Source organism: Cherax quadricarinatus, chromosome 68 (genome assembly GCF_038502225.1).
Source record: "Cherax quadricarinatus isolate ZL_2023a chromosome 68, ASM3850222v1, whole genome shotgun sequence".
In the NCBI taxonomy this organism is placed as follows: Eukaryota; Metazoa; Arthropoda; class Malacostraca; order Decapoda; family Parastacidae; genus Cherax; species Cherax quadricarinatus.
Genome location: NC_091359.1, coordinates 1,582,077 through 1,594,589, shown reverse-complemented (window position 1 = coordinate 1,594,589; position 12,513 = coordinate 1,582,077). Strand labels below are relative to the sequence as shown.

Below are 12,513 nucleotides of genomic sequence, written 5' to 3'. Positions count from 1 at the left end.
TTCCCCCGTTCTCTCTGGGATGCTTGTCCTCGTCTGTTTTGCCCGCCGGGCATTCTACAGGAGGGGCACCTGTTCATCGGCTTACTTTAAGCCAGCTCCATTTTTTCCGCTCTGCGGAAAATTCTTTATCGGTCTTTGATGTGAAGCCGGTTACTGAACTCAGGTGGGAGTGTGGGCATCCCTCTCTGCTGGGGCTTGGCAAGGGGGTCCACCAGATCTAATTGGAAACTTCAAGTATCTATCTCTATTTACAAAGGAACTTTTGTTCCTTTTCTCTCATCGCCCAGCCTTGGGCAACAATTTTTCCTTGTACCATTGAGAAACCGGGCTCGATATGGCTTATGCTGTCAGTGGCCCTGATAAACCCAACAAAGAAAAAAAAGAAGAAAGATGTTTTGATTCTGATGTAAGGGTCTTGATCCTAGGAATTAGTGCTTTCTTTCCTTGGATTAAACCTGAGTGCCTCCCATTTCCTAGGTACTGTATGACTCAAATGCATTGGTGTGATTATTATTGTATTTAGGGAGAAATGCTAAACCCAAAGGAATCATATAGTGCCTGGGAATGGGAGACAGGTTTAATCCAAGGAAGAGGAACACAAGTTCAGTTCCTTGATGTAGGAGTAGGCTTTCAGATCCTAGTGTAGGGAGAAATATTGTTTATTAATTGTTTTTTATTTTTAAATTGATGGCCATCTGCCAAGGCAAGGTGACCCAGAGAAAACACTGCATTCACTCAATCACTCTTTCCAGAAGTGTGTTGACATCACACTCAGATTACCCTCAGACTCCAACACTCCCACATAGTCCAGAGTGCAAGCACTGTTCTTTCCACCTTCAGGACACAAGTCTGGCTAACTGATTTTCCCTGAATTCCTTCATAAAATTTACTCTCCTCACACTCCAACAGCACATCTATTAAGAACCACTCGTCCATGCACTCCGACCTAACACACTCTGGCAAGGCTGCTGGATACTCAAGCCCCTAAAACTAAAAGCCTCTTGTATACCTCCCGTCTAACCATTCCAACCCAGATTTATACACATTCTTCATATCCCCGTCCACCACTACTTGTCTAAACCACCTCAACAACCCTTCTCAGTCCTCTGACTTATACGCTTGGTCACCCGTCAATCCCTTTTAATTTCTATCCTCCTAATTATCTACATGATAAGTCACACCATACACCACTCTCAAACATGACCACTCAGCTGCCTCCAGCCTCCTCACTGCAACATTCACAACCTATGCCTCACACCCATCACACTCATCACCATCCACCTTTTTTCCCCGCATCTGTTCTGTAGTTCACCTCATCTTTCATAAACCCATCAGTTGAATTATCCACTATAATTAGTGTCCGTCACAAAGCGTGAAGTCAGGAATCTGTGAGCTGACAACCGCAGAGTATAGTTTACTGATTTAACTGCAGTCAGGAATATGTACACACTATGCTACCACAATGTATGTACATATATTATTTTCATAAAATACATAAACTACATGAGGGTAACTATCAGTAAAGTGACGTAAGGAGAAGGGTCAACTTATCAGCAAAACTTGGTGAAACAAGCCTCGACCATAGGAGGCTACACATAATCCTGGACCTGGACAGGGTAGGAGATGCCCTGAGCCTTGATCCCAGCAGTCACCACTAGGAGGTTACACATCCTGGACCTGAACAGGGTAGGTGGTGCCCTGAGCCTCGACCCCAGCAGTCACTACTAGGAGGCTACACATCATCCTGGACCTGAATGGGGTAGATGGTGCCCTGAGCCTTGACCCCAGAAATCACCACTAGGAGGCTACACATCATCCTGGACCTGAACAGGGTAGGAGGTGCCCTGAGCCTCAATCCCAGCAGTCACCACTAGGAGGCTACACATCATCCTGGACCTGAAGGGGGTAGATGGTGCCCTAAGTCTCGACCCCAGCAGTCAGCACTAGGAGGCAACACATCCTGGACCTGAACAGGGTTGGTGGTGCCCTGAGCCTCGACCTCAGCAGTCACCACTAGGAGGCTTCACATCCTGGACCTGAACAGGGTAAGTGGTGCCCTGAGTCTCGACCCCAGCAGTCACCACTAGGATTCTACACATCATCCTGGACCTGAACAGGGTAGGTGCTGCCCTGAGCCTCGACCCCAGCAGTCACCACTAGGAGGCTACACATCATCCTGGACCTGAACAGGGTTAGTGGTGCCCTGAGTCTCGCCCCCAGCAGTCACCACTAGGATTCTACACATCATCCTGGACCTGAACAGGGTTGGTGGTGCCCTGAGCCTCGACCCCAGCAGTCACCACTAGGAGGCTACACATTATCCTGGACCTGAACAGGGTTGGTGGTGCCCTGAGCCTCGACACCAGCAGTCACCACTAGGAGGCTACACATCATCCTGGACCTCAACAAGATTGGTGGTGCCCTGAATCTCGACCCCAGCAGTCACCACTAGGAGGCTACACATCATCCTGGACCTGAAGGGGGTAGATGGTGCCCTAAGTCTCGACCCCAGCAGTCAGCACTAGGAGGCAACACATCCTGGACCTGAACAGGGTTGGTGGTGCCCTGAGCCTCGACCCCAGCAGTCACCACTAGGAGGCTACACATCATCCTGGACCTGAACAGGGTAGGTGGTGCCCTGAGCCTCGATCTCAGCAGTCACCACTAGGAGGCTACACATCATCCTGGACCTGAACAGGGTTGGTGGTGCCCTGAGTCTCGACCCCAGCAGTCACCACTAGGAGGCTACACATCATCCTGGACCTGAACAGGGTTGGTGGTGCCCTGAGTCTCGACCCCAGCAGTCACCACTAGGAGGCTACACATCATCCTGGACCTCAGCAGGGTTGGTGGTGCCCTGATCCTCGACCCCAGCAGTCACCTGTAGGGGGCTACACATCATCCTGGACCTGAACAGGGTAAGTGGTGCCCTGAGCCTCGACCCCAGCAGTCACCACTAGGAGGCTACACATTATCCTGGACCTGAACAGGGTTGGTGGTGCCCTGAGCATCGACCCCAGCAGTCACCACTAGGAGGCTACACATCATCCTGGACCTCAACAAGGTTGGTGGTGCCCTGAATCTCGACCCCAGCAGTCACCACTAGGAGGTTACACATTATCCTGGACCTGAACAGGGTTTGTGGTGCCCTGAGCCTCGACCCCAGCAGTCACCACTAGGAGGCTACACATCATCCTGGACCTGAACAGGGTTGGTGGTACCCTGAGCCTCGACCCCAGCAGTCACCACTAGGAGGCTACACATCATCCTGGACCTGAACAGGGTTGGTGGTGCCCTGAGTCTCGACCCCAGCAGTCACCACTAGGAGGCTACACATCATCCTGGACCTGAACAGGGTTGGTGGTGCCCTGAGTCTCGACCCCAGCAGTCACCACTAGGAGGCTACACATCATCCTGGACCTGAACAGGGTTGGTGGTGCCCTGAGTCTCGACCCCAGCAGTCACCACTAGGAGGCTACACATCATCCTGGACCTGAACAGGGTTGGTGGTGCCCTGAGTCTCGACCCCAGCAGTCACCACTAGGAGGCTACACATCATCCTGGACCTGAACAGGGTTGGTGGTGCCCTGAGTCTCGACCCCAGCAGTCACCACTAGGAGGCTACACATCATCCTGGACCTGAACAGGGTTGGTTGTGCCCTGAGTCTCGACCCCAGCAGTCACCACTAGGAGGCTACACATCATCCTGGACCTGAACAGGGTTGGTGGTGCCCTGAGTCTCGACCCCAGCAGTCACCACTAGGAGGCTACACATCATCCTGGACCTGAACAGGGTTGGTTGTGCCCTGAGTCTCGACCCCAGCAGTCACCACTAGGAGGCTACACATCATCCTGGACCTGAACAGGGTTGGTGGTGCCCTGAGTCTCGACCCCAGCAGTCACCACTAGGAGGCTACACATCATCCTGGACCTGAACAGGGTTGGTGGTGCCCTGAGTCTCGACCCCAGCAGTCACCACTAGGAGGCTACACATCCTGGACCTGAACAGGGTTGGTGGTGCCCTGAGTCTCGACCCCAGCAGTCACCACTAGGAGGCTACACATCATCCTGGACCTGAACAGGGTTGGTGGTGCCCTGAGTCTCGACCCCAGCAGTCACCACTAGGAGGCTACACATCATCCTGGACCTGAACAGGGTTGGTGGTGCCCTGAGTCTCGACCCCAGCAGTCACCACTAGGAGGCTACACATCATCCTGGACCTGAACAGGGTTGGTGGTGCCCTGAGCCTCGACCCCAGCAGTCACCACTAGGAGGCTACACATCATCCTGGACCTGAACAGGGTTGGTGGTGCCCTGAGTCTCGACCCCAGCAGTCACCACTAGGAGGCTACACATCATCCTGGACCTGAACAGGGTTGGTCCCCGGACAATAACAATAATATCAACAAATTCTCAACTGGTGATCCCAGCTGACCTGCCCCTGAGTGCCCCCGTGCCCCTGGCACCCGTTCCCCGCCCCCTGGGGCACCGGGGCACTTAAAAGAGGGCCATATAGTGCCCCAGGGAGGTGAAATGGCGGCCAGGCTGGCAGTGTGAGTGTAGTACATGAACAACACTCCTTGCTGCTGCTACTGTGTGTACTCTGCTGTACACTGTGTGTACTCTCAGGTGTACACTCCGTGTATACTCCTTCCTGTGTACACTGTGTGTTCTCAAATGTACACTGTGCTAGTGTTTGTACAGTGTCATGTGTATAGTGCCCGTGTGTACACTGTTCTCGTGTGTACACTTCCCGTGTGTACACTGTTCTCGTGTGTACAGTGCTCATACGTGTGCACTGCTCATGTGTACACTGGTTATATATGTACATTGCTCATGTGTGTGTGCACTGTTCATGTGTACACGTGTGTACACTTCATGTGTGTACACTTCATGTGTGTACACTTCATATGTGTACACTGTTCATGTGTACACATGTGTGTACACTTCATGTGTGTACACTTCATATGTGTACACTGTTCATGTGTGTGCACTGTTCATGTGTACACGTGTGTACACTTCATGTGTGTACACTTCATGTGTGTACACTTCATATGTGTACACTTCATGTGTGTACACTTCATATGTGTACACTGTTCATGTGTGCACTGTTCATGTGTACACGTGTGTACACTTCATATGTGTACACTTCATATGTGTACACTGTTCATGTGTATACACTTCATGTGTGTACACTTCATATGTGTACACTGTTCATGTGTATACACTTCATGTGTGTACACTTCATATGTGTACACTGTTCATGTGTGTACACTACTCATGTTTGTACACTGCTTATATGTGTACACTTCATGTGTGTACATTGCTTATATGTGTACACTGTTCATGTGTGTACACTGCTTATATGTGTACACTTCATGTGTGTACACTGCTTATATGTGTACACTGTTCATGTGTGTACACTGCTTATGTGTACACTGTTCATGTGTGTTCACTGCTCATGTGTGTACACTGCTCATGTGTGTACACTGCTCATGTGTGTACACTGCTTAAATGGGTACACTGCTCATGTATGTACACTGCTCATGTGTGTACACTGCTCATGTGTGTACACTGCTCATGTGTGTACACTGCTCATGTGTGTACACTGCTCATGTGTGTACACTGCTTAAATGGGTACACTGCTCATGTGTGTACACTGTTCATGTGTGTACACTGCTCATGTGTGTACACTGCTCATGTGTGTACACTTCTCATGTACAGTGCTTATATGTGTACACTGGTCATATGTGTGCCCTGTGCTGTGTGGTGTAAGGTTAAGCATAATAGGGTGTGGCTGGCACCTAGGTAGGTGTGACTGGCACCTAGGTGAGTGTCATCACTGACACTCACTAGGGTGTGACTGGCACCTAGGAGGGTGTCGTCACTGACACACTAGGGTGTGACTGGCACCTAGGTGAGTGTCATCACTGACACTCACTAGGGTGTGACTGGCACCTAGGAGGGTGTCGTCACTGACATATTAGGGTGTGACTGGCACCTGGGTGGGTGTCCCCAGAATTTTGTTTAATTTAACGTCTTAATGGAGGCCATGATGGTGATAGCCTCTTGATCCAAGGAGTGTGAGCTCCCCTCTCCTTCCTTGGATCAAATTTTATTGCCTCTTGTTGCCCAGCTTATGATTCCTGGGGACTTAACATTCCCTTGTCAGTGTAAGAAGAATAATAATTATTTTATTATGAAGATAATTCTTTCAATTTTACATTAACATAAATTTGGCTTAAATTTTCACCCTGTTAAAAGTTTTAATATTGCTTTTGGTAAGAAGATGGTAGACATGAGTGGGTTAGGTTAAGTTAGATCAAGTTAGGTTAAGTTAGGTCATGTTAGGTTATGTTAGGTTATGTTAGGTCATGTTAGGTTATGTTAGGTTATGTTAGGTTATGTTAGGTCATGTTAGGTTATGTTAGGTTATGTTAGGTCATGTTAGGTTATGTTAGGTCATGTTAGGTTATGTTAGGTCAAGCTAAGTAAGTTTGTTACTAATCTCAGTTGCTCTCTGTGTAAAAGCATTGATCCATACAGTCAACACGGTGCCCTGTGGCCTGGTGGCTAAACCTCTCACTTCACACAGTGAGGGTCTGGATTCAATTTCTGGCTAGGGTAGAAACATTGGGTGTGTTTTCTTACACCAGTTGTCTATGTTCCCCATCAGTAAAATGGGTACCTGGGTGTTAGTCGACTGGTGTGGGTTGCATCCTGGGACAAAACTGACCTAATTTTCCTCTGCATAACAAGTGGCTTTCTATATAGTAGTATGTCATTGATGTAAGCTAGGATTGTATTTTATTTTTCAAGAAGGTAGCTACCTTTATAAGTGCTATAAGGATGGGCTAACAGTATTACTTATGTGGAAAAGTAATAGTTATGCATTTACTATTCTATTGAAAATTATAGCACATAAATAGTTGAGGTATGGCGAGTGTGTATAGTGTATTATATACTGTATAATATACGGTATTAGGAGCAGAGTATAGGGGATTACCAGTAGACCCATGGCTGTCTTCAAGAGGATCTGGACAGGCACCTATAGTCAGTACCTGACCAGCCGGGCTGTGGTTCATACATTGGTTTGCATGTGGCTGGTAGTAACAGCCTGGTTGATCAGGACATGATCCACCGCGAGGCCTGGTCATGGACTGGGCTGCGGGGATGTTGACCCTTGGAACATCCTCCAGATGTACTGGATTTTACTTATGTTTTGAATGTAAGCTTCCCAAAAGTGATCTTTGTGGTTTTATCATTTCTGTTTGTTCTACCACTTAGTACTACTTTTCACAAGCATCTGATTGATTCTTCTCTAAACAGAACAATATGGAAGTCATTGAAAGCATCAGCAGCGGAGATGAGGGCAGCACCGATGTCAAAAGAATCCGTTTGATAGTGACCCCTGATGCAGAAGGTAGGAAGTGATGATTATGTATTATATTCAGTAGATCAACTGAGTACTAATTGTAAAATATGCATGTGTCCCAGTACTCAATTACTAGTGCACACAGCTCACACACTGAAGTCCGTGGTTCGGTCCCCAGTATGGGTAAGTAAGTTTATTCAGGTATACACAAATACAGTTACATAGATTATCATACATAGCAGCATATGTGTAGAGAACCTAGGATAATCCAAAAAAAGTCAAGAGTGACTTATTTCCATTGGGATGTGTTTCCTTAAGACACATGCTGTCTCTGTTCTCCTATCAGTAAAATAGATACATACCTGGGTGTTAGGCGACTGATGTGTGTCACATCCTGAGGACAAATTTGACCTAATTTGCCTGAAATGTTTTGCATAACAAGGGACTTTCTGTATAGTAGTACAGTACTATGTCATTGATGTCAGCTGTAGTCTGTATACCATGTACATATAGAAATAAAGATTTATTATTATCATCATCATCATTATCATGTAGAGTGTAGCAGTAGTAATACCGTGCAGAGTCACAACCTGTCACAGTGTTTAAGAAAAGCAGAAATACTATTTGCCTCTGAAGGTAAATTATAATGGGGAAATAATTTTAATATATGTAGTATTGTGTAATGAGAAATCCATAAGGTAAGATTTGTTTGTGTTTTTAACCTAAAATAAACCCAATAAAGTCAGTGCATCATCGAGGACTATCTGTCTCATTTTCATTGGGGTTCTTCAATCTTGTCCCCCTTGATGCCACCCTCACCAGTACCTAATTACTGCTAGGTGAACAGGGACAACAGGTGTAAGGAAACATGCCCAATGTTTCCACCTGTGCAAGGGAATGAATCATGGACACTCAGTTTGTGAGGTAAGTGATTTACCAACTGAGCCATGGGTGAGTAGATAGTGAACATTGTTAGTTATAAAAAGCAAATGCCAAGTAAAAGTTCCTCTATAGAGAATTTAGAGTCACATACCTCAAGCATCTGTGTTCATCATTTTGGTTTTAAACATTTGGTTTTCAATGACTAGTCACTGGGCATAGTACAGCTATAAAGTCAGTATTTAAAAGTGTTGTACCATGCAGATGTCAGTAGTATATAGTACGTATATACGGATGTAATACTAGGTCATTATCATTTAGCACAGAAATACAATTTTACATAATTCTACATAATTTGCATTTTAAAACATAAAACATTCTAAAAGTTTAAAATTATGTAGGGAGCTTAAATAAACCTAACAACTGTACTTACCTTGAGTGAAACAAACTTCAACAAGGTTGCAGTTAAAAAATTTGCAAGTACTATATCGGATAATGTTTTATTGTATAATGAACCATTGTCAAGACACATTAATGGTTCAAGACTGACTGAAACTTTGTCAAGTTTCAATTTTGAGGTTGTGAGTATATGTAGACAGTATGCCTACCCATTCGTATCTGCAGCTGGGGAACCACCAGAAAGAATAACTATATACAGCCTCTCCTCGCTTAACGATGGAGTTCTGTTCCTAAGACCATCCTAGTAAACAAATTCATTGCTAAGTGAGAAGCATACTATAATGGTAGTGGGTTTGTGTCAACCATCTTTGATATTGTTTTAATGTCACCTTTGCACTTTATAACATTTGTGGTATAGTATCTTTAAATGTTTATACAGTAGTGTACTGTATGTACTGTATTTTGTAATAAACAGAATAGAGGAAATCAGCCCTGATATACATTATTTAGGTATGCATACTGGTCAGAGAGCCCGTCGTAAATGTGAGGCATCGGGAAATGAGCATGTCACTTAGTGAGGAGAACCGTATATAGTAATGACATTATTCTGCATTATACGTATAGAAAATACCATATTGTCGGCTGCTTGCTAGGACAGTGTTTCCAAGCAGTTGTATCAATAGTAAACAACTGCTAAAGCATAACCCAGAGCCTACCCTTGACCCTGACCTTGAGCATATAAGGTGCAGGCTGATTTGTAAGAAAAACAGCATGCCTTATATTCCAGAAAATACAGTAGCTAATTAATCTATTAAGACAGTAATATATTGGGATTATATTGTAATTGGACCACATAGTACTTAATGTCATTTTAGTCATTGATCCAAATATATTTAAATTTTATTTATGTTTTGGGCAGCTGTGGTCATAAAAGCAGACTGAATATTTATATAACTTTAAGAGTTCAAAGAGAAGGAAGTATGTATGTACCATGTGAAGCAGTGAGAGAATTTGTACTTAATTATAAGATTCAGTAGTCAGAATTGTCATTTTTTTACATGAAGCAAAGAGTTTAATCAATCTTCTAGTTACTCAACTACTGTAGAGCATATGTAGTCTACAATGAGGCAGCCATTAATAACTTCACAACAGCAGTAGCAAACATTGACTGGCACACTGAGCTAGAAATCAATACAGATATTGACGAATGTATTAATAATTTTCTAAAAAAGACCCAGTACCTCTATAACAAGCACTGCCCTAAAAAAACTAAGCAGATGACAGCTAAGAGACTGAACAGTCCTTGGCTAACACCCAGCATTCTCAAATCCATAAATACAAAACACCAATATGAAAAACAGTACAGAATGGGTCACATAACCAGAGACCAAACAAAACGTTACTCGTCAATCCTAACCAGCCTGATAAGAAGGGCAAAAAAATTATATTATGAGAACAGATTATCCAACTTACGAGGTGATATAAAAAAGACCTGGAAAACCCTATCAGAAATTCTGGGAACAAAAAAGATATCACGAAATAGCGAAATAAAATTAGCAAAATCAGATGAACCCCAACTCCCACCAACAGAAACAGCAAACAGACTCAATGATTTCTTCTCCACTATAGGACAAAACCTTGCCAATAAAATCCCAAGCTCAGATACCCCACCAAATGACTACCTCACCGGCAACTACCCGAACACACTGTTCCTAGCTCCGACTAACCCATACGAAGTCTCCCTTATTATCAACGCACTAAAAAACAAGGCAGGAGATTTAAATACCTTACCACCCTTTATATACAAAAAAGTGTCACAAGTGCTATCACCAATCATTGCAACACTCTTTAACAAATCCATTGAATCCTCCACCTTCCCTACAGTACTCAAAATAGCAAGGGTCACCCCGATCCACAAAGGAGGAGACCAAACAGAGTTGAATAACTATAGGCCAATATCCAACTTACACCCTCTCTCAAAAATCTTCGAAAAATTAATTCATAAACGAATCTACTCCTACCTTATCTCCCAAAACATACTCAACCCCTGCCAATTTGGATTCAGGCCTAATAAAAATACTAATGATGCTATTATACACATGCTAGAACATATATACACTGCAATAGAGAAAAAAGAAGTCCCACTGGGGATCTTCATTGACTTACGTAAAGCTTTTGATACAGTTGACCATGACTTGCTCCACGTAAAATTGTCACACTATGGTATAAGAGGGCACTCCCTCAACTACCTCAAGTCATACCTCAGCAACAGAAGCCAATATGTGTACGCAAATGGGGCAAACTCTTCTGCACAACCAATTACAGTTGGTGTCCCACAGGGAAGTGTCCTTGGCCCTCTTCTCTTTCTCCTATACATAAATGACCTACCAAATGCTTCTCAATTACTCAAACCCACACTATTTGCTGATGACACAACATACGTCTTCTCCCACCCGAGCCCAGTCACGCTAGCCAATACTGTAAATACCGAATTACAGAAAATATCTACCTGGATGAGTACTAACAAACTTACACTAAACATTGACAAAACCTACTTCATTCAGTTTGGTAACAGAGCTACAGATGTCCCTCTTAACATAATGATAAACGGATCACCTATCACAAAGCTAACAGAGGGAAAATTCTTAGGAATCCACCTTGATAATAGACTCAAATTTCATACACATATACAACAAATTTCTAAGAAAATTTCCAAGACTGTAGGCATACTATCGAAGATACGGTACTATGCTCCACAGTCAGCCCTCCTGGCCCTATATCACTCTCTTATTTACCCCTATCTCACCTATGGAATTTGTGCATGGGGCTCAACAACAAGTAACCATCTCAGACCACTAATTACCCAACAAAAGGCTGCAGTTAGAATGATAACAAATTCTCACTACAGGCAGCACACTCCACCAATATTCAATACACTCAACCTACTCACCATACAAAACATCCATACTTATTACTGCACCTATTACATACATAGAACACTCAACTCTGATATTAACCTTCCCCTCAAACATCTCCTTGCCAACCTCAACAGAACACATGACCATAACACAAGGCACAGATCACTCTTTGATATTCCTCGTGTCCATCTCACGCTATGCAAAAACTCAATGCACATAAAAGGCCCTAAAATCTGGAATTCATTACCTGTAAATATAAAAGAAACACTACCTGTTTATAAATTCAAGTCTCTTCTCAAAGATCACTTACTCACCCAAAACCAAATAAATACTGAATAACTGAACCTTATAAATTGTATATCTTAAATGTTTCTCACAATTATATCACATAAATGTTAAACCTAAAACCCAATCTAACTTTATTATTTTTTAAATACACTACCTAACAGAATACTCCATTCTACTGAATTTACAACAATGCATGCAACCATATGACCTGTCTTTGTAATACTCACTTGTGCTTTATAGTAATCAGTTTACATTAATGTTTTTCACTGATTTCATCATTGCTTAGTTAATCTTAAGTTAATTTTAAGCCAGCCCGTAATGCTATGCATAGTATAAGTGGCTTTGGCATGCTGCTCTTATCTGTATTTTTTTGTACCTCTGTATGTGTGCTCAAATTATAAATAAATAAATAAATAAATAAATAAACAATACAGTATTTTCTGATACACCATAATAAATGAGTGTCACTCAGTATTACAAATTTGACTATTGCATTCAATTTCATAGTATTATGATAATTTTTTTTACAGCATGTAGCAAGGGGATCAAAGATGTGAGTTCAAGCGAGGGGACAGCCAGTGTGTTCCTGTACAGCTCCGATGGTCGTCTGGGTGGGTGCCAAGCAGGCTGTTGTCTACAACACTTTGTGACACT

General features: G+C 43.7%; 1 protein-coding gene across 4 annotated transcripts in view; it reads left to right on the top strand.

The window, feature by feature from the left end:
- Nucleotides 1-4,318: 4,318 nt before the first annotated feature.
- The window catches only part of LOC128697860 (cyclin-D-binding Myb-like transcription factor 1), a 28,252-nt gene continuing 20,057 nt past the window's right edge, over nucleotides 4,319-12,513 (top strand). Inside the window, exons 1-3 of one of the 4 annotated variants that reach the window (XM_053789821.2) lie at nucleotides 4,319-4,375; nucleotides 7,330-7,423; nucleotides 12,390-12,470. In XM_053789821.2, the coding sequence (XP_053645796.2) occupies nucleotides 7,336-7,423; nucleotides 12,390-12,470 (169 nt within the window). In that variant the 5' untranslated portion in view covers nucleotides 4,319-4,375; nucleotides 7,330-7,335. Of the gene's footprint in view, nucleotides 4,376-4,406; nucleotides 4,554-4,575; nucleotides 4,616-7,329; nucleotides 7,424-12,389; nucleotides 12,471-12,513 lie in introns of those variants that run through there. The other 3 variants (XM_053789820.2, XM_053789822.2, XM_053789823.2) reach the window with 3 other exon arrangements.